The sequence below is a fragment of the Apium graveolens genome, unplaced genomic scaffold (genome assembly GCF_009905375.1).
Source record: "Apium graveolens cultivar Ventura unplaced genomic scaffold, ASM990537v1 ctg1766, whole genome shotgun sequence".
NCBI classification, from domain to species: Eukaryota; Viridiplantae; Streptophyta; class Magnoliopsida; order Apiales; family Apiaceae; genus Apium; species Apium graveolens.
In genome coordinates, this window is record NW_027417384.1 from 113,545 (window position 1) to 141,494 (window position 27,950).

Sequence of the window (27,950 nt, forward strand, 5' to 3'; positions counted from 1 at the left end):
GATTAACTTCTGAAAATCTTGCTTATAAAAAGAGGAATGATTATTTAGAAAAAGAGTTAGTCATGTTCCATCAAACTCAGAAAGATAGAGATGATGCCTTTTATGTTAGGGATGAAGTGTTAAAAATGAATGAATCTCTAAAAACCGAGTTAGAAAAGGAAAGAGAGATTATCAGGACTTGGACTAACTCTGGTAAAGCAACTCAGGATATTCTTAGTAGTGGAAACTGGAAAGAGGGCTTAGGTTATGGAGATGATAAGAACAGTAAGGGAACTATAGAAACTGAGCCTATAGTTGTTAAACAAAAACCAAAGGTAAATCCTGTTAAGTTTGTAACTGCAAAGTCTGATATTGAGAAATCAGAAGTTAAGGAGAAAGTAACTTCTGACAAACCTAAACAGGATAAGCCAACTGAAGTTAACATAGGCTTAATGACTAAGAAGCAGCTTAAGCATAAGCTGAAAGATGTTAAGAATGTAAATAAGGTAAAGCCACCTAGGAAAAATAGGAATGGAAAGGAAGGTGTGAACAAAAGTAACAATTATAAGCCTGTTCCTAATGCTCCTAGAAAAACATGTCATAACTGTGGAAATTCTAACCATCTAGCTTCTTTTTCCAGGAAGAATAAGAATATAAACTCCTTACCTTCAAAATCAGGAGTTAAGAGTCAGTCTGTTAGATATAAGCCACAAAATCCTTGTTTTCATTGTGGTAGTTTATGGCATTCCATTTATACTTGTAAGGAATATCATAGTTTGTACTATGATTATTATCAAAAAAACCTTATGTAAAGAAAGTTAGCATTATTCCATCTAGTGTAAGTTCTGATGCAAAGTCTGATATTGCAAATTCTGATAAGAAAACTGTTAACATAAACTCTGATGCTAAATCCGCTGCAAATGTTAACAAACTTAAAAAGGCCAAAGGATCCAAGCAAGTTCGGGTCCTTAAAACTAATCATTATTGGTCTTTGTGATTGCTGGGCAACAGGAAGAACATCCGAGTTCTGGAAGGTGGATGTTCAGGACATATGACTGGAAATAAAGCCCTGCTACCATACTTTATGGAGAAAGCTGGCACAGGTGTTTCTTATGGAAATGGCAACATTGGAAAATCTCTGGGATATGGAAATATCAATCTTGGGAATGTCATCATTGAAAAAGTAGCTCTGGACTCAGGACTTAAACACAATCTGCTGAGTGTGAGTCAAATATGTGACAGAGGTTATCATGTGGATTTCTTTAAAGAATACTGTGAAGTTGTCAGGAAATCTACAGGCATGGTAACATTTATGAAGCCAAGCTTTCGATAAGTACTGATGGTTCTGCAATCTGTCTGATAAGTTGAGCATCAATTGAAGAAAGCTGGGATTGGCACAAGAAACTCTCTCATTTAAATTTTAACAATATAAATGAACTAGTCAAGAAAGATCTTGTGAGAGGACTGCCAAAATCAGTATTTGCTCCTGATGGCCTTTGTGATTCATGTCAGAAGGCAAAATAAAGAAAATCTTCATTCAAAAGCAAGATTGAGTCATCAATTCTTGAGCCTTATCACCTACTACATATTGATCTATTTAGTCCAGTGAATGTCATGTCTATTGCAAAGAAGAAATATGCTATGGTCATAGTGGATGAGTTCACCAGATACACATGGGTGTATTTCTTGCACACAAAAAGTGAAACTGCATCTATTTTGATTGATCATGTCAAGCAACTGGATAAATTGGTCAAAGATTCTGTGAAGATCATAAGAAGTGATAATGGCACTGAATTCAAGAATTTGATCATGGAAGAGTTCTACAAAGACCAAGGAATCAAGCAGGAATTTTCTGCTCCTGGAACTCCTCAGCAAAATGGAGTTCTTGAAAGAAAGAATATAACTCTTATTGAATATGCACGAACTATACTTGATGAAGCAAATTGCCAACCTACTTTTGGGCTGAAGCTGTGCAGACTACTTGTTTTACTCAGAATGCAACACTTATCAACAAGCATGGAAAAACACCATATGAGATGGTGAAGTTAAAGAAGCCAAATCTAAAGTATTTTCATGTATTTGGATGCAAGTGTTTTGTTCTTAAGACTCATCCCGAACAGCTATCCAAATATGATCTAAAAGATGATGAAGGAATTTTTGTTGGATATCCACTTTCTACAAAAGCCTTCAGAGTCTATAATTTAAGAACAAGGGTTGTCATGGAATCTATCAATGTCTCTTTTGATGATAAGAAGATTACTGGACTTGAAGATTTCAATGATCATGATCAGCTGAGATTCGAAAATGAAGTTTTTAATTCTGATTCTGTAAATGCTGACAATCTAAATCCTGATACTGCAAACTCTGATGGATTAAACTCTAATGTTATTGAAACTTTGGTGACTACGCCTAAGGAAAATGCACCTGTGCAGGGGGAGCCTACTGAAGATCCAACCACATCTCAAGAAGCAATAGAACCTACAACAGGCTCTTCAAGTACTGATGGGCCAAGTTCTGATAGTTCTGGAAACTCATGTTCTGATATTTCTGGAAAGTCAAATAATGAAGGATCCAACTCAGAGAGCATAATTTCAGGGGGAGCATCGGAACATGTTGATGGAGACAGCATGGATCATGGGGGAGCATCCAGTTCTAGAGAGAACCTTCCATCTGCAAGGAAGTGGACTAAAGCACATACACCTGACTTAATTATTGGAAATCCTGATGCAGGTGTCAGAACTAGAACAGCTACATCAAATGAATGTCTTTATCATTTTTTTTCTTTCTGAGACTAAACCAAAGAAAGTGGAAGAAGCTCTTCAAGATGCTGATTGGGTGCAAGCAATGCAGGAAGAGTTGAATGACTTTGAAAGAAATAAAGTCTGGACCCAAGTGCCAAGACCAAGGAACAGATTAGTTGTTGGTACAAAATGGGTGTTCAGAAACAAAAATGACAGTGATGGCATAATTACAAGGAACAAAGTAAGGCTGGTTGCAAAAGGACACTCTCAACAGGAGGGAATTGATTATGATGAAACATTTGCACCAGTTGCTAGATTAGAAGCCATAAGAATATTTTTGGCTTATGCTGCTCACAAGAAGTTTAAAGTCTTTCAAATGGATGTGAAAAGTGCTTTTCTTAATGGAGAATTGGAAGAAGAGGTATATGTTGAACAACCTCCAGGCTTTGTAGATCCCAAATTTCTCAATCATGTCTACAGGCTTGATAAAGCACTTTATGGCCTTAAGCAAGCTCCAAAAGCATGGTATGAGACATTAGCTCAGTTTCTTCTGGAAAGTGGATTTAACAGAGGAACTATTGACAAAACATTGTTCTACCTCAACCATGGAAAGGACTTACTTTTGGTGCAAATATATGTTGATGATATCATTTTTGGTTCTACAAATGACAGATTTTGTAAGAAGTTTGCCAAGATGATGCAGTCAAGATATCAAATGAGTAAGATGGGAGAACTTAACTATTTTCTGGGCCTTCACGTCAAGCAGAATGAAGAAGGAACTTTTATTTGTCAATCTAAGTTCACCAGAAATTTGTTGAAAAAATTTGGAATGCAAGATTGTTCAAGTGCATCCACTCCTATGGCCACTGCAATAAAATTGGATAAAGATACTGGTAAATCAGTAGATATTACTGATTACAGAGGTATGATTGGCTCTCTACTCTATCTAACTGCAAGTAGACCTGATATCATGTATGCTACCTCTCTTTGTGCCAGATTTCAAGCAGATCCAAGAGAACCTCACTTAACAGCTGTGAAAAGAATTTTCAAGTACCTTAAGGGTACAGCTGATCTGGGATTGTGGTATCCTAGAGAATCAGACTTTAAGCTAATAGGTTACTCAGATGCAGATTTTGCAGGATACAAAATTGACAGGAAAAGCACAAGTGGAAGCTGCCAATTTCTTGGAGGCGTATTCATCTCTTGGTTTAGCAAGAAACAGAAGTCAATTTCCACATCAACTGCAGAAGCAGAATACATTACTGCAGGAAGCTGTTGTGCACAGATTCTTTGGATGAAGAATCAGTTACTGGATTATGGGTTAGAATTTTCTAAAATCCTTATTTACTGTGATAATCAAAGTGCTATTGCTATGACAGGTAATCCAGTTCAACACTCAATGACAAAGCACATCAGCATAAGGTACCATTTCATAAGGGAACATTTGGATGAAAGTACAGTGGAATTGCATTTTGTTTTCATAGATCAACAACTAGCAGATATCTTCACAAAACCACTGTGTGAAGCTACTTTTACAAGATTGGTAAATGAACTTGGAATGGTTTCAGGTTCTTTCTCTAAATCTGGTTAGTTTATGTTCTGATACATCAGACTTTATGATCAGTATTAACAGATATTACTATCTTTGTGTATTTTGTGCTTAATTAGAAATCTTCCAAGTGCTGATTATTGTCTAATGTGAATTTCTAAACTCTGATAGTGATATGAATGTTTCTGTGACTATTCAATCCAATGAGGATAACTGTGCTAGATGCTGACCTAGTAGTCTTTAATATACTAAAGATCCCATATTTGAAATAATTGTTTATGTGGAAATCTTTTAACACAAGCAAATTCTGATATTGAGCTTAGTTAAGTTTACTTTGTGTATCTTATTACTAAGTCAAAAACTAGAATGGTGCTTCTTATCTGTTAAGTTCTGATGTTAGTAAATCTGGTGGATGAACTAAGTGCTGATAAGCCTCACTTATCAAAAGAAAAAGAAAAGAAAAGAAATAAAAATCAGGTACTCCTTTGAGATCTAGAGTAAAAATGTGGAAGGGAAGACCCAAGTGCATTGCTGGTATTAAGTAATATGCATTAGAAAAGCAAAATAAATATTTTCTTGGTGACTTTTCACACTCTATGATTACTGGAGAAATACTCTGATAACAGCATAAATTCTGATAAGCAGTCGTGACTCACTTACACTGAGAAGCCACTGTAAAATAGAATTTCAAAAGATGCATAAAATGAGCACAAAATAGTTGAGGTGGACTCATGCATGAACTCATTCTAAAGTAGACTTCAGAATAATGACAGATTTTGAGTAAAGTTCTTAGTTATGCCTTATTTCTAAGATGTACTGAAGTGAATCAGACTTTACTCTTTGTCTGATATTTAGCTTAATTCACACACATACACTCCATATGAATGATGAAAATTACTGTGGTGATAAATGTTGTTTTAGATGAACAGTTTATGTGTCAGATTGCATAAATTCTGAGGACAAGTTCTGATGGAAGTTCTGATGAAACCATATCAGTATTTGTGTGAAGAATTACAGGAATACACATTCACTTTTCGAGTTAAGGAGCCATATTCTGATGACTTTTAAATCCTGATAATAATCAAGTTCTGATGCTGACGTGACAGTATTTATTTACTTGGTTTATTTTTTGTCATTACTTGAATGATGATATTTTTACAGAATATTGGTTAATGTGAGATAAAACAGTCATAATCATTATGGGTTAGTGGTTAGCGTGTATGTCTTGAAAACCTGCATGCGCACAGTAATTATTATTATATCTCATGCCTATTAACTCTGGCTTTAGATCTTTTACTGACTGTTATTATTACACTTCAGTCTAGGGAGTTGAGGGATCATTATTTTTACTTGTAAATTTTAACTAGTCCTCGCGTCCCTTAGTATTCCATTGCCTATTTAAATAACTGCTCATTCATCAGTAAAACCACATATGTTCATTTCTCTCAAACAATGGCACATTTCAGTTGGTTTTACTCTTATGGCACAGAAACTGTGCACATTTTTCAAAATGGAATTCCGACTTATCAACAACATTCCATTCGTCATCTGGATTCAACTTCCAGAGAACATTAAAAATGATCTGTTGTCTTTCTAAAGAGAAGCTCATCTTCGTATTCTTAAACAGCAGGAGCAAATCATTCGTCTTGCTGTTATCTTTGTTGAAAGTATGAAGAAGAATTAATTGTTATCCATCCATTTCTCTTCACCGTCAGCTTTGTTAGGCTTCTTAGCTTAGGACTAAGGCTGTTGATCTTAGGAATCGTAGAATAGGACTGTCTTGTAATTTTTGCATATAATTGCTAAATTTCATCGAATGTAATCATCTGATATATCAATGAAATTTTCATTAATTGCAAGATTTGTTCTTTGTTTCTCAAATTATGTGATTGTACATGTTTAATTGAAATTTATTAATCTTTACTTCATCGACTTTTAATTTTATTTTGTGATGAATGTTTTGATTAAATTCTGTTGATTTGAGGAAACAACCGAGGAACATGTTCCTATATCAGAACCTGTTGTTGTAGAAGCTGAGAAGGTTTCTTCTCAGAAATATACTGTAACTGGGAGTTCTAGGCCCCTCAAAAGGCTTAGAAAGTTAAATTCTGATGATAAAGCTCCTACAGTGTCTCCACCTTTGAAGAAATTAAAGAAACAGAGAGCTCATAGGGACATAGTTGAGTCAGATTCAGATGTAGTGGAAGCAGCTAAGGAAGGGGATCAGGAATCTTTGATCTCAACAGAACCAGTTATTATTGAATCACTTCCTTCTGCACAACCAGAAACTACTCAAACTAAAATACCTACACCTCATATGTCACCTATAGTTGATCCAGTACATATTGAAGAACCAGGTACAAGTGCTGAAATTGATATTCATAACTTGATTGTGCCTGAGGTTTTGTACTTGGAAGCTCCACCAATTCAACTCACTCCACCAACAACATCAATTTTGGATGTTGATCAAAACCTGGCTGCAGATCAGAATTAAGAGGATGATGTTGAAGCCTCTATAGCCTCTCATACTGCTGTTTTATCCGAGGATGCTGATACTGCAGGTACTACAAGTTCTAATGCTGCCAATAAAGAAATTACTGGTGAAGCTGCTGCCAATTTAGATGCTGATGCAGCTGGTCCATCAGGACATGCACCTCAACAAACTGTTCATAAAGCTGATTTAGTCAAGAAGTTTATTACAGGGGAAGCATCGGTACCTTGGAGTGAAACTCCTAGAGGAAAGGAGTGGACTAAGGAATGAAACACAGTTAGTTTTGTTCCTTCTGAAAAGATTCTTGCTGAGCATCTTGCAAAAGCTGATGAAATGCTGATAAATGATGATTTCAAGGCACAGCTGAGAGTTACTGCATTGAGTACAAGGCACCTTCAAGGTCAACACTCAATAACTCATGACAAGGTGAACAAAATTCAGGAAGCTCTGATCCAGCAAGATATGAATATGAAACTTGAAAAGAACAGATTTTTCAAGCCATCCTTTGACAGAATTACCTACATTGAGAAAACTCAAGAGAAGCAACAAACTCAAATTGAAAAAATTCTGAAGAATCAAGCTTCTCGCCAAAATCAACTCAATGAGATCCAATCCTCAGTGGAATTGCTTGTCTCTTTTCTATTACCTGCTGATGCCAAAAAGGGGGAGAAAGTGATTAAGTCCAAATGTAAATCTATTCAGACACTGAAAGGAAAGGATGATGGACATGATGACCAGGGAAACTCTGATAAGGGTAGAGGTCAAGGTCAAGGCAAAGGGTTTTAATCAAGTAAAGCTAGAATTACAAGTCAAGGAACAAGTTCTGATACTGGGAGAAGAATAAGTTCTGATACTGGTAAAAGGATAAGTTCTGGTGAACATCTGGAACTTGATGAAGAAATTTCAAGGGAGTTATTTCTTAAAGAAAAACCAGGGATGGACTTTGAGAGTCTAAAGGAAGAAGAAGCTAGACTCAAAGCAAAAGGTGTCAAGACAAAATCTAAAGCTTCTGTTGTTGAAAGAAAATTTCCAAAACTTAAGGGTATTGTGATAAAGGAAAGAACAAATTATAAGGCAATCAAAGCCAAATCACAAATGGAAATTGATCCAAGGTCCAAGGACAAAGAAAAAGTTGATGAACCTGTAAAGGTTTATATGCCAGTCATGGATGAAGAAATAACTGATGATGAAGAAGATACTAGTCTTACTCTGATTTCAAAAAAGATTTCTCAAACAACCTCTGACATGGCTCATGTTGCTCAGAGTCAAGATGTAGTAACATGTTGCTCATGTTGCTCAACCTTTGAAGATTGCAACAAGTGGTTTTGAAGCAAGAGTTGTTACAGGAAATGAAGCAAGAGATAAATCTGGGTTGGGTAGTTCTGATGAAAGAAGAGTACATAACACTACCAATGATCCAACTTCCTTAAGTGAACCAGGTGTTGGAGCAACTCCTGAAAGATTGAATCGACTTGAATCTGTACAAATGGTTTACCATACCTTCTTGAAAGAGCATATCTTGTTATATTTTATGACAGATGGAAGGGTATACCAAATTAGGCAGAGTGCTATACCACTGAAGTATTTTGAAGAACTGGAACATGTTCTATTTCTACTTCAAGTGAAAGACAGATTAGCAGATAGTGTTGCAGGATATTTAAAGTCTCAAATTCAAAGACAGAAGAAGCTTTATTCTATAAAGTCTGACAGCACATACTGTCCCAAGTACAGAGATCACAAAGGTGATATTGTCGATATCAAGCCTAACTCTGCTAAGATTATAACTACTTTTCTGGGTTATAAGGCTGTGGAATTCAATCTAGAGTCTGACAAGGCATATCTGATGAGACTAGATCAGGAGATAAGAAAAGCTAAGATAAATGATCTCAGAGCAGCTATTTTTCAAACTGGAGAAGATACAACTGAATTGATAAATGCTAAAAGGAGGATGGTAAATGAACTTGAATATGCTGAGAGATGTTTGTTGAAGAACTATCTCAGGACAACTCCTGATATCAAAGAGATCAGAAATTGAAGTTGAAACCAAGTCAAAGATCTACAACTGCTTAAATTCTGAAGTGTATACAGACTGAAGCTGTTATCAGAAGTTTAAGATGGTAAAGCTGAAAGGACTGTAAGTTATAGTTATCTAGTCAAATTCTCATGCATTTGTACTTAATGTTTTTGACATCATCAAATATCTGTTGAACTTGTATATTATGCTAATTTACAAGTTGGGGGAGATTGTTAGATATATTTGATAATGTCATGTGTAATATGATTTATGTATAGTTTTCAGATCTTACCTAACAGGACAAATAAGTACTTAACTGGAAATCAACACTTATACTGAAGACAGAACTTAAGATATCAGAACTTAAGTTATCAGAACTTAAGTGATCAGAAGATATTTATCAGGAGATAATATCAGGACTTAAGATGACTTTCAGATAAGGCAGGCGGCTCATTGAAAGGAAAGAAGATCGAGACTAAGACAGAAATAAATATGCATGAAGAAGGAATTCTATGAAGAATAGAATACTTGGAAGAAAAGATAACTGGTTGATATATTTTAGGAAGCAGAATTATATTCCATATCAATTAGAAGATTATCTTGTAACTGTGTAGTATATAAACACATGCATAGAGTTTACACTATAAGTGTTACGATTATCGAAGTTATTATTCTTTGTAACTCTAGCAGCTCTCGTGATAATTTGTTCATCACTGAGAGAGGACAGTTCCATATTGTAACAGAGTTTATTGTGTTGAATAAAATCTGTTTTGTGTTACTTGAGTTCTTATAATCGATTTGATTGTGCTAAACACTGTATCCAACCCCCTTCTACAGTGTGTGTGACCTAACAAAGGTATTTTCAGGCAAAATTAGTAATTTTGATACAATTACCTCCTTTCTTCTTAACATGCTTTACATGCTCTTGACTGATAAATATTTTGATTTTAGCAATTATGTCTTGCTAGAGTTAGGGTATAAATTAGGAGATATACGGAAGAGGCCTATAAATTTGTATTATGCTAGATTTTTAATGATTCTAGTTAACCATGTTTTTGAGGATCTTGTAATTAGAAGCCGAACAACAAGCTTGCTTGTTGGGTTCAAGAAAAGTGAGTTCTTGCAGATTTGAGCAGGAACAGTCTAAAAAATGAAGTGCCTCTCAACTATATTCCAATCTTTGGGGCACCTCAGGTAGAGCCGACAATTTCGTACACGACACGATAACACGACACGAAAACGACACGAAAATAACGGGTTTGGTTTGAAATTTTTGGTACACGAACACGAAAGTACACGAACTTGAAAGTACACAGATGAATTTAGTGTCGGTTTTGGATTTACACTTGGGTAAACAACACAAAATGAAAGTACATGAAATAAATAAATATTTAAATAAATTTATCAAAATTATATGAATACATATATCTTACAATAATATTTTACATATAATATGTACATAAAATAGATTCAAATTTAAATTTCATAAGAATTAAATACACTTGAGTCTTTATGACTTATTAACTTAAGACTCGACTAATAAAAAATTAATATTTAAATATATATTTTATTTATCTATATTTTTATTATCAATTTTAAATTACACGAAATACGACACGAAACGTACACGAAATGAAGGTACACGAACATGAAATGAAAGGAATCCTTAAAGGTTCGGATTTGGGTTGGGCATTCATGACACGAAACACGAAAGTACATGACATGAAAGTACACGAAATGAACGAATTTCCAGCTCTAACCTCAGGTAAGTGGGGTAAACATTTCTGCTCCTATCTCTTCCCAACCTACAGTTTCTTTGACTTCAACTGTGGCTATGACATCTGTGACAGTGACCAAACAGATGCCTACCCAAGTCACCAAACCAAAATCTTTAAAATCCAAGTCTAAGAAACCAACCTCTAGTGTCTCTCAAAAGACACTAGTTGTAACAACTTCCACAACACTTGAGGGGAGTGAACAGGGTGGTGAGTCAGGTGAGGGAAGGGGTGAAAATCAAAGAAACCCTAAGGATAAGGTAGGTGAGATTAGTAAGTCCCAAACCAGGCACACCACAGTCTCCCAACAGACTGTGTTGATTAATAAGGAAATAACCTCATTACTAGTTACATCATCCCAAAAGGATATAACTTTTGAAACAAGCTCGCAACCAAGAGCACGGGCTAAGAGGGGTAGGGACACTGACCAAACACAAACCTACAGTAGAAAGAAGAAGGCTAAAACTATGGGAGAGTCAAAGGGTGCAAAAACAGTGCCAACTGCAGTCAAACACTCAGTTACTGCACCTTCTCAAATTCAGCTTAATGTGGCTCCAATAAATGTGGAGTCACATCCAAATTCTCTTATAATCGAAATAACATACACATAAAATTCTCCAACAAATTCTCTGGATGTGGTTATGATTAACACATCAATTTCTAATTCTCCATCTCTTAAATTTATGGAGGAGCCAACTACTCAAACAAATGATCATCATTTAATTGATGATTTGTTGGATCACTTGCCTTTTCTTTCTCAAACTATTGATTAATCTGTGCACCAAAATTTAAAATCAATCTCCACAGATTCAACAATAATTTCAATTCTTATTTCCACTATTTCTACTTCATCAACGGATATCCATCATTCATTAATAAGTGATTGTCCATCAACGGATAAGCTTAACAGAAGTCATCCGTTAACAGTCACAACTACTACTTCAACGAATATCCCTTATCCGTTGACAATCACTGCATAACTTGAAATTTTTACTTTTTTTTAGTAGTGCAGATGACTTAGTATTTTTCCAGTCACTCTTATATTTGAGGGAAGTGAGTGATTTGAGTGTGAGGTTGAGTTGCTCCTAGGTAAATGGGGAGGAAAAGAGTAAAACTATGCATGCTATTTCTTCCAACATGGCAAAAGAGAGTGAGAGGAGTCCCACCTTAGATGGTGAAGGTTAGGGTAGGAGGGTGGTGAGCCAAGGGGAGCCTTTGATGCAAGAACAGGAAGATAATGAGAGAAAAGCAGGTACTAGTGATATAAAGGTGACAACCATTGCAAGTGAGTCAATGAATGTCAGTGATGCATAAAAAGAGAGACTATATCAATAAGAATAGTAAGCTGTTATAGATTCTATCTATTTGGATGCTGAGACATTTACTCACCCTATTACAGCCTATCAACAATTGGCTTCTCAGGGCAATGAGGAGGTTGAGAGGGCACTTAATCTAGTACACACAACAACATCAATGCAAAGGGCTAAAGATGTTTTGTCCTCTCTACCTCCTACAGCTGGTGACAGTTTGGAGTATGATGATGGTGACAGTGATGATGAAGAATTTGGGGATGAAGGTGGTAGGAACTTAGGGGGAGGTGAAGGCCCTAGTTCTTCTACTCAAATACCATAATGGATGCTCAGCAAGGAATGTAGCTATCATCACTTCATTTCAACCATGTTCAAATTAATCAACGAAACTCAGTCAGCCATTCAAGCCACTATAAATTCCAACAATAAAGCTCTACTTGAAGCCCATCTTGAGTCTCTACAGCTACATAAAAATTAAAAATCTTAAACAGACTCAAGATGTGGATGATATGAAGAACACAATTGAGGAAGTAAAGAAAAGGTTGTATGAGAAGATTGAATAAAAACTTCCAGAAGCAACAATGAGGGAAGTACATCTAAAGTTGAGAAAGGAAGGAGATTTTTCAAGAAAGGTTGAGGCCCTCACTCCAAGATTATCTAGGGTTGAAGACTCTGTGGCCAAGATACTAGAACGCCAAGACTAACAAAATCAACTACTTTAACAGCTGGTGGCTGCTCAAACTTCAACATTTAATCTACTTGATGATAATAAAAAGGGGGAGAAGGATGTGTATTCAAGTCAGTAAAATAATAGTTCCATCTATTACAATCTCAAAGCCACTAGTCTTAGATACCATTGATCTAATCAACCTATCAGCAGCTGAGTTGAAGATAAAAGAACAAAGGCAAAGAACATATCAAAGAATCTCGGAGGTATTTGGCTCAACTGCTACTCAAGATAAATTTGTGAAGCACTCCACACAGTTAAAGACAATTAACATGAATGAAATGAAGCTAGGGAAAAGAGAAAAGAATGAACCTTCAATGAAAAATGAATTCAAGAACTTTGTGGTGCTAAAACCTAAACTAGCATGTGTCACAATTTCAACAAAGCACCCAATGTTGGTTGATTACTCTCCACCTAGACCTGATAAAGAAAAGCTGATGGGTGCATCTATCGTAAGCTTCCAAACAACCAAGGATGCCATCTTAAGATCAAGAATAGCCAGAATTTACAGATATGGAAAGATGCTATGTGTAATGACTGGACACCCTCAGTTTGGGTAAGCTAAAGATGAGGAAAATCAAAGGCTAGGAGCTCAGAAAAAAGGAAGAAGCAGGCCATTAAATGAGTTAAAAGAAAATTGAAAATGCCTGCAACTTCAACTGAAACTGAGAAGAAAGAAGAAAAGTTTGAGTGGGCTAAAGGGAACAGTGTAAAGGTCAAAGAAAAAAGGCCAAGTAGTGCTACAGAAAAGGAAAGTGAACCATCTCAATCTACCACCTCAAGTCAACCAACTGTGCCCACTGTGGAGCCACTTGAATTCAAGGTTCATCCAAGTGTCAATTTTCATGGTGAACCCATAATACCAAAGGTGAGCCTATACATTGGGATAGTTTACCAATTCCTAATCTAAACATACTAATGCCCACAAAGAAGAGAAAACCAAGAAGGAAGAAAGTAGGAATCAAGTCTAACCCACCTCAATTCAAAGCCATCTCCAAGCCTAAGCATATAGTTAACAAGAAGGATCAACTCTTTATATGTGACATCAAAGAATTTTCAGACATCAATCTTTACCGGGATGAATTGGATGATGTTAGGACAATTGATGCTTCCTACAAATTGCCAGAAAGGTTGGTGTTTAGATACAATGGAGGCAAGGAGATTACATGGCCACTCTACATGTATTGCAAAAAAAACATATAATACGTGGTTAAGAATCAATCGTTCTGTCGCGGAAATCAACATTGGGCTAAGGTTCAAACCTTGTTTTTTATGTAGTCATACAAAATATATTAAGAATTAATGAAGATTGATGATATGCTAATTTAGTGGGGTTTTAAAATTAGAAAATAGAGTCGAATACATGTTTGCAGGAATCAGTTACATGTACAAATCAGTTACATACACAAGAGATAAAATTTCATAATTTTGGGCGGGACTAGATTGGGCCGGGTTCGCCTAAAATTACTTAAATACCCTTAAAAGAGGGACTTGGAATTTCACCAAATTTATGCGCTTAACAAGATTTTTTTTGTCACAACAGATATTTAATTGTATTGATTTTCGAAAAAGTTTAAAAAAAGTAAAAGTGCAGCTTTAAAAAAAAAAATTCAAAAATATTTTATACCCCGTAAATTGTACCAGTAGTCCAGTTAGACCCGAAAATATTTAACACGATACGAATACGACATGAAAATTTAGTGTTTGTGTTTGTATTTTGAGTACACGACACGAAAAGGTACACGATACGAGATACACGATTGAGATACCATGTTATTTTGTGTTTACCCTTTGGGTATACGATACGACACGAAATACAAGAAATAAATACATTTTTAATTAAATATTAATATTTATTATAAATATTAATATCTAAATTAAATAAATATAAATATTAATATGTATAATTATAATGAATATTTTAAAAATAATGCATAATTTAATAATGTTGTAAGTATAATTTTGTATATATTTTACCTAAAAATTAAATATTCACTTTTATTTGTTTAATTAATTAATTATATTAATATTAACGCTACACGAGAAAGGGCACAAAATGAAGGTCCCCGAAAGTAAACGAACCGGTTTTGTGTTTGACCGAGGATTGCCCGGTCTAAGTCCAGTACTCTCTGGTCTCTAGTCTCTCCCCTAGTCCCCTCAGTGTAGAGATACATATATACAGAGAGAGAGAGAGAGAGAGAGAGAGAGAGAGAGAGAGCGGATTGGGAGAGAGCTGGGGTTTGTTTGCCGGGGATGTTTGAATTGTATAGTTGTTTTAAATGTATATTTCAAGACTCAATCTTTCTAGTGTTTAATTTCTATTCTGAGCATCTGGGTGATTTTATTTAACTACAGAAATTTGATGGGGGGGGGGGGTTTGTAGAAATGCTTGCTTATGGGTTCATGCATTTCATTGGTATTGTGTGTTGACTTAATCTGCTGTTTTAGGGTTGGTTTAAGATTTTGCTCTTCTAGTGATTGTGTTTATTCCCCTCAAAACTGAAAACTCTTGGTTGTTCACATAATTATGTACAACCATTCTAAAAATTTAAAAGGCTATACCCCATTTAAAGACCGATAGGTTTTGATTTTCGTAATGTTTTTTAACTCCAAAGGCTTTTACAAGCTTAATTTAATTATAATTTTGAGCATAAAGTGGCTCCTAGTCACTCCATTAGCGGTCTAATCCTGATTCTCTCAATGCTAGTGCTCAGGATGTTGTCACACTGACTTGCTGGATAATAACTCGAGGGATCCTGATTATAGAAGAGGAGATACAACTGGTTATAGAGTTTTGTATATGAGAGGATCCTGAGCAGATTAGTTTCGGCTCGTTTCCTCCAGCTAATACCTTTAAAGAATTATTGCATTGAGAAACCGGGTAAGTGCATTATCAATTTCAAGTATTTTTGTTATCTCTAAAAAATACCAATTTGACGGTATCTTTTCTTATTTAGGTATTTGAAGTAACATGTTAGTTTTTACCATCACTCTGAGTTCTTTATTTGCACGACCTCTGAAAAGCAGAAATAAACATATCACCCATACTTAGTTAGGCCAATATTATATATACTTTATTCCAGAAGCAGATCCTTGGAGTGTCGGGGTAACATAATGAAGGGAAGCCACCGTTGCAGAATTTTAGGCAATGATGGTTCTAGCTAAAATTTATTTAGTAAAGTTATTTATACTTTTTTAATTTGATCCTCTTTTTTTAATCTACTCTGTTAAATAGCCAGTATCTCAGTAAGAAAATAAAAATTCTGAAAGATGATAAATAGATAATATTTATATGACAAATGAAGATATTCTACTTTGTTATAGTGGCAGTTATGTACATTTAAACTATCTCTGCCTGAATGGTTAATCCAATTTTTTTCAGTGTTCCAGAAATCGCTAGGCGTGCCAGGGCGGTGAGAGTACCTCCGAGAGATTAATCGGCAAGTCGGAGATTAATCGGACCGATTAATCGGCAAGTCGGAGATTAATCGGACCGATTAATCGGAACATTAATCGGAAGAATATAAATATTATTTTTAATTTTTATAATTATATAATGATCAATATGTCAAATATTTGTTTCAAAAAAGAAATTAGAATGATATTAAACAATATCTACACATTTGACATTCGTTATGTGCTAATTATTGAGTTTGCAATATTAAATATATTTTAATTCACATTTTTAAACTTATTACAATATGTCATTTTTATATTTTAAGTGAGAAAAAAATATATTAGATTACTTCTTACTTCTTACCAATACTTTATATTATAAATTGACATGATATTGTGTGAAATTATGAAATTAATGAATTAAAATTATAAAAACATAAAAAATGTTTTTTTTAATTATTTCCCGCATAGACCGCCTTTGACCGCCTAGCCCGCCTAATCCCGATTTTAACCCGATTTTTGAAAAAAACGCCTAAATCACCGCCTAGGTCCGAGTCGAGGCGTTTTACTGCCACCTAGCGCTTAGGCGCCGCCTTGGCGGCCGCGTAGACCGATTTTTAGAACACTGATTTTTTTATGTTATGCAGTTTGTCAAAATCATTTTTTTTGCTCACGGTCCATATACTAAAAGACTATTGAATATGCATTTGTCATTTTTTTAATCAGAAAATACACTTTTTACTTTTAGAGTGCTATATCATTGTGGTTTTTTTATATAAGAAGTTATTATATAATTATTTCCTTATCAATAAGTAAATTATATTCTGACCCATCCAAGATTCCTGTACATATTTTAAGTTTTGTGCTGGTAGCTTGTATTGCATTGTATTAATAAGTCAGAGGATAATCATGATATTTATCTCATTTGATAACATTTGATGACATTTCTTTGCTCGGAAGTTACATCACATGTTGCAAGTTCAAAATGTAATTAGCCTTGGGCAAAGACGTTACTCCTCTAATAATGCCGAATGCTTATTAAACTAGAGGATTAAAGGATCAAATTAAAGTTTTAAAGACAGTGTGATTTAAGTTCTTATTTAAAAACTAATATGATTTATTTGGAATTTTTATATACAGAACTAGAAATGTTTCATTTAGAATTTTAATGGATCTAAACTAATTTCCTGTAATAAAATTTACTTGCATTAACAAACTAAATGTTTTTTTTAATCTTCTAATGCTAAAATGTTGATACTGGCATAATTATGAGAAATAATAAAGATAAATGCTTCGGCTTGCTAAATTCACAATGTGGTCACCCAAGAGTATTGTTTTTTGTGCAGGGATGTCTTGGCATATACTTTGCACGCCTTTCTATGTGCTGTAACTTTTCTCTTTCAGTTCTTTTTCACCGACATGGAAAGTCACCCAGATCTGCCACCGACGACTGGACCGGATGCTCTAATTGCTAAAGATGCCTTCAACAATTCTGCACAGTTCAACCACCTGAATACAATTTGGTAAAGGCATCATATTTTCTGTAAATATCAATTTAGTGAATATTTGTATTGTGATTTCAGCGTGTTTGTAGATGCTTAGCACAGCAATTGTAACTATGAAGGAGAGAGGTGGTTCTGATAGGCAAGCTATAGTTAATTATATAAAGAGGGAGTATAAACTTGTCACTGAATCATGCTACTCCGTTGACTCGGCAACGTAGGAAGATGATGAGACAGGGTCAACTCGTAATGAATAAGCATTATTATATGATTTTTGAATCTAGAAATGGTCAGTAGTCTGTTGAAGGTTCTGTTATGACAAAGAGGAGGCCTAGCCGTCTTCCAAAGATTCAGTATAATGGCAACGGGGTAGGTGGGTGTAGCTTCGCCTGCAGTGGGTAGTGTTTGTAGGCTGCTGATTACTTCTCCTTTTGATTAAGTTGGGGCAGCGCCAACTATGAAGCCAATGGGCGAGGTTGATGGCGGGACTTCAGTTAAGAGGCGCAAGGGAAGGCCACCTAAGTTGCACGCAGTAGTAGTTGAGGCTGAGTCAATGCATTGGGGTGGATTATGTGCAGGGGAAGAGGCATTTTTTGTTTGTAGGTCGGGATAGCTACCTAAGGTCAACACCGGAATGGTTCGCCTTGGAGAAGGCTGGTATAATGTCTCCTTTAGTGGGCAAAAGCAGTGGTGTGGACAGGGGACGTGGAAAGCCACCTAAGATGAGAAAAATGGGTTGGTTATGGGACAGGGGCCAAGGCAGCAACCCAGGATTGGTACTTTTATAAAGCTGAAGGGTATGCCACCGGATAATGTTGTTGCAAGTAGTAGTGCCCACGGCATTGGTGGGGGTATTTGGGCCTGTTGAGGGGATGGGAGGTGCTGGTGGACCTTTTAATATAAGTTTTTTGGAAAACCTCTAGGCACCCCAAAAAAGGTATAATCATTAACTTTTATGAAATTTTCTGCATTTATTTTTGCTTATCAGTCCTGATTATCTTTAGTATTTCCGGTTTATTTCAATGCCCTATGTTTAACATGATAGCAAACATCATCGATGTAAGAAATCAATATGTTCTTTTGAATGTTGCACTAAGTTTTATATGCCTGATTGATCATCTATTTGCATTAATCTATCTGTTTCTTGTTTGTAATTCCTGTCTAATTTCTTACTAGCAAATTTAAGTAAATTCTATCCTTTTTTTGGTTATAAATTTGTATTGTAGTTCAGAGCGTGTATGTGTTCGTGACTTCGTTCTAATTCTATATAGCTCCAAGTTCTTTGTTATGGTGCAACTTTATGAAACTTAATAAATTACACGGTGATGGCACATGCAACAAGCTTAAACCACCTTCCTTGGATTTTTATATAATCCTTGTACAGCTCGGTCATCAAATATAGCGAGCTTATGTAACTTCCTATGGATACATGTGGTTATTACCTTAAATTGTTACTACCTTTAATTGATATATTGGTCTAAAATAAATATTTAGCGTTCAAAATAATATTAGGTGCATCTACTTAAAATTAAAAATACAGCCCCAAATGAAACTTCCAACTTTATTTCTTGATCAAACTGATGTTTTGACATGCTTGATTTTAATTTCCACACTTAGTTTTATTCAAGTGCCGCAATTAATATTTTATCTCTTAGGTGGCGTTTTCGTCAAGCTTGAATCTACATGCAGTAGGAACTTCCAGATTGCAAAAGTTTTCATTTCATAATTGTAATTAATTTGATAAGTGGATGAGATATTAAAGAGATTGCAGGATCCTGAAATGCTAAGCAAGGACACTTGGGTCGCATGCCGAGTCCCCGTGTCGGATACTCGGACACACGTGTCCCTGAATAGGACACACGGATTCTTTTACAATAATAATATGAAATTTTATCTTCAAAAATTGTAGTCAAAATCAATTTAAGCAAACTACATTCACAAAAGTATCAATGTCTATTAGTTACTACAAAAGTATTGATTATCGTATTCATTTTTTCATAAACTAAAAGATTTTACTTGTATTTTTGTGTTCTAGATTAATAACTACTGAATTTGATTCATTTTTCATGCAATTTTTTGTTTTTTTAGTAGGTTTTATTATGTTTAACATGAAATATTTATGGATTTTTGTTTATTTTTCATGTGTCCCTTCGTACCCGTATCTCCATAATATTATATTTGTCGAATTCTCGTATCCCCGCACTACGCACTCACACTCCTGCACCTGTGTGTTTGCTTCCTAGCTGAAATAAAATATATACATCCTTTAAGTGAGCTAACTACCATTTCCCGACCAAACTGATGTTATAACTGCTTAACTATAAATGCTGCACTTGGTTGTATATATGTAGGGTCTTGATATTTTCATCTCTAAGATTCTGTTGTAGTCAATCTTGAACGTCACGCGTTTAGGATTTCCATTGAGGAAGTTGTCATTTTATTTATTAATCAATTTGTATGCATATGGAACTTCCAACTTGAAAAGGTTCTGGTTCCATGAATATGTAATAAATATGATGGTTGTATCAGATTTTGAATAGATTGTAGGATCCCGACCTGAAATGTATACGCCCTTTAAATGATACTTTCAACTATATATCTTAATCAAACTGATTTCTAAGTTTGCAGGATTCTAAATGACGCACGTAGTCGTATTCAAGTACGATCATTAATATTTTATCTCTAAGATGCCGTTTTGTGAAATTTAAAATCAAATGCATTTAGAACTTATGTTGAAGGGTCAGTTTGATATTGATACAACCAATTTACATTCATGTGGAACTTGCATTGTAAAATGTCCTTCATTTTATAATTATGTAAACAATTTATTAGATATTGAAGAGATGGCAGGATCCTGAACCGAAACATAAACTTTAGAGAGATAAAGTTGTGATGTAAGCAAATAGAATTTGTGTTTTATAGAAATGAACATTTTTACATGTTTAATGGTTGATTAATGAAAAAACAATTTAATTCCATGATACTCTTTTATATTTTGATGTGTGAATTGTGATGGATCTAAAATCATCAAACATTATGTTAACTATAATCTTTGAAACACATTTTCGGTATGGACTGATATATGCCACCTTAGATTGCTTTTAAGGGTAATGATGCTTTTAGACGGATCCTTTTGTTTATATGTAATGATTTGCAATGTAATAAAAGGTATTAATACAATTACCCGTATAATATATAAATTCCAGATCTTTGCTCTTTTTTATTTAACCCTAAATCTTATTACAGATGAACTAATTTATTTTCTAACCTCAAATTTTAGAAAAATAACATTACATCTACATACTTTAAATTTTGTTCATAATTTGTTTAATTGCCCGATTTGTGCTCAATATCTTCCGTGTATTTATGTGATAGTTTTCAAAGTTTTGTCATATTTACTGAGCTAATATATAGGAGAACACTAGAATTTAACTTGATCGTTATGTGATCTTTAGACAATAACCTTATATCTAATTTATTTTGATGTTTTTCTATAGTTTGTGCAATCGCCCAATTTGCACTCAATTTATTCCTGTATTTGTATGATAAATTTCACAACTTTATAATATTTACTCGAGATAATTTATAGTAGAATTTAACAAAAATTGATGTGCGTGCATGCGTGTGTGTTTGTGTCGTCTCATATCCCAGCGGCCGGATCAAACTTTTCCACCTTTTCTTATTTGTAGTCTTCTACACATAAATGGCCTAATGTTCTCACAACTAGCATCACTGTATATATATCTATATTTTATAGGTTCGCGTTATTTTTATTGCCACATTTCCATCTCTCTCTCTCTCTCTCTCTCTCTCTCTTCTCTCTCCCCCCCCACCCCCCAACTCCCTCCCTCCTGTATTTTGCTCATTTAGTTTTTCATTCACACCAACATGGAAAGCCACTCTGATATGTCGCCAGCGACCGGACCTAATTTTCATATTACTAAAGCTTCTGTCAACAATGATGCCCAGCTCAACCATCCACCGTACAGTGAGGTACATACATTTAATTTTGTGTAAATTTGAATCTAGTGAAGATTTTGTGATTTAATTTAGGGATTTTGTGTGGACAGATGATTACAGCTGCAATTGTATCTATGAAGGATAGAGGTGGTTCGAGCGCGCAAGATATATCGAAGTATATAGAGAGTGAGTATAAGGACTTGTCACCAAATCATGCAACTCTGTTGACTCAGCAACTTAGGAAGATGAAGAACCAGGGTCAACTTGTTATGAATAAGTATTCTTATATGCTTTCTGTAGGAAATAGTCAGTCTTTGGTTAAAGGTTCTGTTGTGACAAAGAGCAGGCCGGGACGTCCTCCCAAGATTCCATCCAATGGCGGTGTGGTAGGTGGTGTAGCATCACCTTCAGTAAGTTGTGTCAGTGGGCTTCCAGTGATTGCTGCTCCTTCTGTTATGATTGGGGCAGTGCCGATGGTGGTGCCAATGGGTGAGGTTGATGGAGGTGCACCATTTAAGAGGCGCGCAGGAGGGCCACCTACGTTGCATGCTATAGTGGCTGAGGCTGAGCGAAGTTCAGGGGAGGAGGCAGTTTCTGGTTGTAAGAGGCTGGGGACACCTAAGTATAACAATGGAATAGTTGGAACTGGAGAACGGGGTCCGGTGTTGGGTAAGAGAGGAAGGGGGTGTGTGGTTATGGAGGCTGCTATGGTGTCTGCTGTAGTGGGAAATAACGATTGTGTGGAGTGGCATTGTGGAAGACCACACAAGAATGGGGCTGTGAGTAGCAGTGGCCGCAGTGATGGTGGTGCGGTATTCGTGCCTGTTGAGGGAATGGGAGATGCTGATAGAGCTTCCAAAACATATTTGAGAAGGCCAACAAAGGTAATCTTTCTTTGATTTTTGTGGCAAGTGCTTCATTTTAGTTGTCTTTATCTTATTAATCCCAATTGTATTTAAGATGTTGGGGTTTAATACACTTCTTGCATTTGACTGGATATCAAAATCCATTGATAGTAAAATGTTTTTTTTGAATGTTGCACTTGAGCTTAATATCCCTAAATCTGAATTATCTTAAAACTTATTCCATGATACCTCAAGTTCTTGTTTGTAATTCCATTGTCTAATTTCTTACCAGCAAATTTAAGCACGTTCCAAGTATTGTTATGTAAGAAAATCTGTTGATTTTTCCACAGGTTCTGCGCTAAGTGTATGTATTCATTCTAATTTATCTAGCTCTGAATCCTTTATTATGGTACATTGTAAGAGGCATAATAGTTACAGTGATGGTGCATGCACAAACTTCAACAACCTTTCGGGGATTAAACTAGACTCTCTTAGCGAACTTCATTTCTTCAATAAACTAATGTTTAATGTGCTTGTTTATAAATGCTGCGATTAGTTGTGTTCGAGTATTGTCATTGTATCTTATCTCTAAGATGCCGTTTTGGTCAAGCATGAAATCACATGCATTCGGGACTTCCATTTAAAAAGTCATCATAAATTGTAAATTAGATCATATTGAAGAGATTGTAGGATCCTGAACTGAATGTATGCGCCCTTTAAATGTAACTGCCAACTACATTCTGATTTTAAAGCGCATCATAATAAGTGTTGCACTGTGTTGAATTTAAGTAGCATCATTAATATTATATCTCGAAAGTGCCGTTTTAGTAAATCTTGAAACTTCACGCACTATGAACTTCCAATTGTAAAAATTCATTTCTCTTTGTCGTAATCAGTTTGACGATTGTTTGAATATTGAAGAGTGCAGGATCCTAATGTATTCCCCTCTAATTGGGACTAAACTGCCAACTACATTTCTTGATCAGATTGATGTTATAATGTGCTTGATTATATCTGCTGCACTTATTTGTATTTAAGTACCTTCATTAGCATTTTATATTTAATAGGATGCTGTTTAGTCAATCCTGCATTTGTAAAAGATTTTGATTATTATGCAATCAATTTGCATGCATTTGAATTTTATATTGCTAAAAGTAGTCATTTCATTATTATGCAAATAATTTGATAACTGAATTAGATACCTCAACTAATAAGTAAACTTTACAGAGATAAAGTTGTGTCCTTGGAAGCTAGAATTTGTGGTTTGACAAGTATATAGTCAATCATACTTGTTCGATTTTTGATTTAAATAAAAAAACTACACTTTCATGTTAATTAATATATATACACACAGTAACACAGGATATATTAATTGCATTCAAATTTTGATGTGTGATCAATTTCAAATGATCTACATTGTAGTTCAGGAGTGAGATCTGCCACCTAAATTGCTGGTCCTTTGTTTGAAAAGTAAAGATGCGGTCATTAGTACCAAATCCAAAAGTAATAGCGAGAAGTATTGTGCACATGAAACTTAGGTACTGTAGTTGAAATATAGTTTTATTTAGATATGTTTGGTGCTATTGAAAATCACTTTTTGATTTCAAAATATAGCAATAACTAGATGTATTTTTAGCATCACCATTGGACTTGCTCTTATGAACAAAAAAAAGAAGACTAGAACCTTTTTTGAGCCAACCTTGAGAATTTTATACTTTCATTATCAAGTGTATTTTAGATTTGGAAGTAGCATGATTATCATCCTGTTTAATGTGTTTCCCATCTTTTTTAATGCAGCAATCTAAAGTTAAACATGATGAGGACATTGCAAGGCCATACCTAAACAATGAAGGTGGACCCGGAAGTGACCCAATTGAACCGCTGTGTGCTCAGTATCAGAACTTCCGTATCTAAATCAAGGGTGTATGTGTCTTAAACATAATAGCGTCTATCATGATTTAGTTCTTATGATTTCTATTTGTACGATTTAGTGTATGATTTAGTTACTTGAGGAGACAGGTTGAGGGAACGAATCTGTTGCAAAAGCTTGACAGCACTTGAATGGAAACTCTGTAGTAATTGTAATGTATCAGAATTTGTCAATGTAATTATTGTAATAAGATTCCATCTGAGCAGCATTATGCTACTTCAGCAGTTCTTATAATCATACTTTAGAACAGGAGGCATGGCTGAGATATCTACAGGCGTGCAGTGTAATTTGTGCAGGTTCTTGTCTCCTCGATTTCCAGCCAGAAGCTGCAGGTAAGTTTTGAATGTGCTGAGGGGGTATGTACTTTAGCAATGATCTTCCTGAGTAATTTTCCGGTGTTGCTGTAAAAGCAACAAACCAGACTTTTCATTTGAAAATTTGCATAATCTAAGCAACAGAAAAGCCAATAGTTTATTCATTAGTGAACTTTTGTATTCTTTACAAAACATGCGTTACTAACCCCAACTATCTAGGATCATATATCGCGATAGGATTATAGTAGCACCTAAGTTGGTCATGACTTGTAAATTCTAATGGGCGGTTGCTCATTTTATCAGTTCAGTTGAACAAGAGCCTGTACTATAGTTTCAGTAATGTTATAACACAACAAAACAAGGGAAATTGAGATTCAAATCCAAAATATTACATGCAATCGTTATAAAAAAAAATTGTTATATTCAATCACACTCATGAATTCATGTATTTGATGAATGATCAATGTACAAGACACATGTCCAGAAGACTCTTCTGCCGATTGTTATACCAACAATTTTAGCACGACATGACATGATCAACAAAGACGACAACTCGGTTGGCGGTGACAGATAATATAAGATGGTGGATTAGGTCAGTGATAAGCCGAGTTTATAGGCACGTGAGCTACAGAATTGAGTGAAGTGTACAATTATAACGAAAATAGTTAGAAGAAAGGGAATAGGGAAGGGAGTTTAAAAGAGGAGAAAAACAAGGGATGAGGAGAGGCCAAGAAAGTAGGAACAAACTGTAGGACAATTGGTATTAGACAAGAAGATATCAGCACGGTGAAGGGGGGATACCGTCACAAGCTCTAAAAAGAAGACTAAAAACACACATACACAACACCCCCGAAACCTTAACCTACGAACACGTTTATGAACATCATAAACACGATGAATGTATTTGTTCATGTACGTTAGCTTAAACTCGTTGTAAACATAATCATTCATATAGTGGATCACATCTTTGGTTGGGTACACAATCCCACCCGTGGTTTTTTCCCATTTACGGGATTTCCGCGTCAACAATTCTTGGTGCCATTTTATATTTATTTTCCTTAGGAGCACATTAACGTTTTAGTAAAACACGTCAATCAAATTTAGCATTTAACCCACTTAATTCGGTAAAAACAATTGGCGCCGTCTGTGGGAAACTTGCTAAGGATTTGATTAACGCATTACGATGGAAAACAACGAAGAACAAGTTACGAACCAAGAAGGTAAAACTGAGAATAACAGAGAGATGGCTGTGGCATTGAAAAGTTGTAAGATGAAATGGAAAAGATGCGTTCGGAAAACGAAGCATTGAAGAAGGAACTCACTATGGCTAAATCGAGAACCAAAACGACGACAAAGAAACCATCCCAAGCGTAATCAGACGTTTGGACATGGATGAAGTAGAAGATCATAACCAATATGGGGGACCAACGAATGGAACAGACGATTTTATTGACGTAAAAGACATGAAGGATGTACCAAATAGTGAAGACGACATGGAAAGAAGACGCGACGAGCAACGATATGATGATCGATAAGGAGAGACTGACAAGAGAAGATCGTGACACAAGAGTACAAGATCCAAGAATCAAGTCGCAGAAAAATTTAGAAAAGAACTACAAGAAATGAGGGATTTGATTGAAAGGATACCTGGCGTCCCAAAATCGTTAGAAAAGGCAACCCCAACAAGCTATGCTGATTCTTCTTTTCATGACAACATCGCCTTGGTAGAAATTCCAAAAAGTTTCACGGTACCACAAATGAGACCGTATGATGGAACTAGTGATCCATTGGAACATATTGCACAATATAAAGAACGAATGTTCACAGTACCAATTACACGTGACTTGAAAGAAGCCTGTATGTGTAAGGGTTTTTGTTCTACACTATTAGGACCAACTTTGCAATGGTTCGTAAATATTCCACAAGGAAGCATCAGGACGTTCGCTGATCTGATAGATGCGTTCAACTTGCAATTTGCGAGCAACCGGATGTTCGAAAAGACAACCAGCGATTTATATAAAATTTTCCATGAAGTAGGGAGCCTTTGCGTGATTACTTGACGAGATTCAACAGATAAAAGGTGACCATCACCAATTGTGACGTCCCTACGGCTATCGAAGCATTCAGGCGGGGACTAGAATGAGAATATCCAATCTATGAGGAATTAACAAAGTACCCATGTCGAACAATGGATGACGTACAAGCCAAAGCCATGGCGCAAGTAAGATTGGAAGAAGACAAAATAGATGAGGACGAGAAGTACTACAAGCCGTCAAGAAAAATTATGACACCAAGGTCCAGAGATTACAAGCCCTATACTAGACCTAATAGAGATGAAGTACATGTCAACTCGACACGGGAATCTAATGAATGGAAGAGAGAGGAACGCGGTGACTTGGGGAAAGATCCCAATCTGCCACCAACTTATGACAGCTATGGCTTCACGATAACGCCTTCAGCCATGGTGAAGGAGTTTACCAAGTTGGGAGGTATAGTGACGTGGCCAGTGAAGAGAAATAAACCTAAAGCGAACCCGGATTCTAAACTATGGTGCGACTATCATGGAGATTACGGACACAAAGCTTATGACTGTGTGGCCTTGCGAAAAGAACTACAATTTCTGACCAGGAAAGGATATCTCACGGAATTCATGGCGTCAAAGAAGAGTTCTTATGTTGGGAAGGACGTGTCTCCGAGAAGAAACAACGTGACACCATTAAGACAGCCACCGCCTCCACCACATCACAAGGTGATCAACTTCATCTCAGCAGGGTCAGAGATATGTGGATCAACATATTCATAGGCTAAGAGAGCATCCAGAGAAACAGACATACGAGTCACACAAGTGGGGGTTAGCAATGACAATCTGCCATCCTTAATGTTTGACGAATCAGACAAAAAGAACATACGAGAACCACAACAAGATGGACTAGTCATCTCACTACCCGTGGGAAATTGCTTAATCAAAAGAATATTGGTGGACAATGGGAGTGCTGCCAACATTATGATGCTTAGAATGTTGACACAAATGGGATTGGCAGAAAGTGACATGATCAAGAAGTTGACAAAATTAGTGGGGTTTAGTGGTGAGACAAAATGCACATTGGGGGAATTCATGTTGCCAACATATGCCCAAGGGGTCAATCTCCTGGAAATATTCTACATAATTGATGTAGATTTGAGTTACAACATAATCATGGGAAGACCATGGATACACAACTTGAAGGCGGTACCATCAACATATCATCAAGTATTAAAATTCCCAACACCATGGGGAGCTCAGGAAATAAGAGGGGATCAAAATATGGCCCGGGACTGTTACATGACATGTCTGAAACCAACCATCCAATATCATGGAAATGAGACGCCTGTAGCTACAATAACAGGGTCGGGACAATTAGCTGAAGTAGATTTGTG

General features: G+C 35.7%; 1 protein-coding gene across 6 annotated transcripts; it reads left to right on the forward strand.

The window, feature by feature from the left end:
• The first annotated feature begins 14,679 nt into the window (after positions 1 to 14,679).
• On the forward strand, positions 14,680 to 24,484 carry LOC141700087 (uncharacterized). 6 transcript variants are annotated; one of them, XM_074503862.1, is made up of 7 exons: positions 14,680 to 14,867; positions 15,294 to 15,467; positions 17,329 to 17,505; positions 17,577 to 18,421; positions 21,381 to 21,477; positions 21,555 to 22,328; positions 24,087 to 24,484. In XM_074503862.1, exons 5-7 carry the CDS (start codon positions 21,391 to 21,393, stop codon positions 24,201 to 24,203), a joined length of 978 nt encoding a protein of 325 aa, XP_074359963.1. In that variant the 5' UTR covers positions 14,680 to 14,867; positions 15,294 to 15,467; positions 17,329 to 17,505; positions 17,577 to 18,421; positions 21,381 to 21,390; the 3' UTR covers positions 24,204 to 24,484. The 6 variants fall into 6 exon arrangements, with proteins under 6 accessions (XP_074359963.1, XP_074359962.1, XP_074359964.1 ...); XM_074503861.1 differs by having other exon boundaries at positions 17,329 to 18,421; XM_074503863.1 differs by having other exon boundaries at positions 15,301 to 15,467; positions 17,329 to 18,421.
• The last annotated feature ends 3,466 nt before the right edge of the window (positions 24,485 to 27,950 follow it).

Coding starts and splice junctions, on each gene's coding strand:
- LOC141700087 (XM_074503860.1), top strand. CDS start 21,373: ATGGAAAGCCACTCTGATATGTCGCCAGCGACCGGACCTAATTTTCAT. Junction 21,478..21,554: donor ACCATCCACCGTACAGTGAG/GTACATACATTT, acceptor TTGTGTGGACAG/ATGATTACAGCTGCAATTGT. Junction 22,329..24,086: donor ATTTGAGAAGGCCAACAAAG/GTAATCTTTCTT, acceptor TTTTTAATGCAG/CAATCTAAAGTTAAACATGA.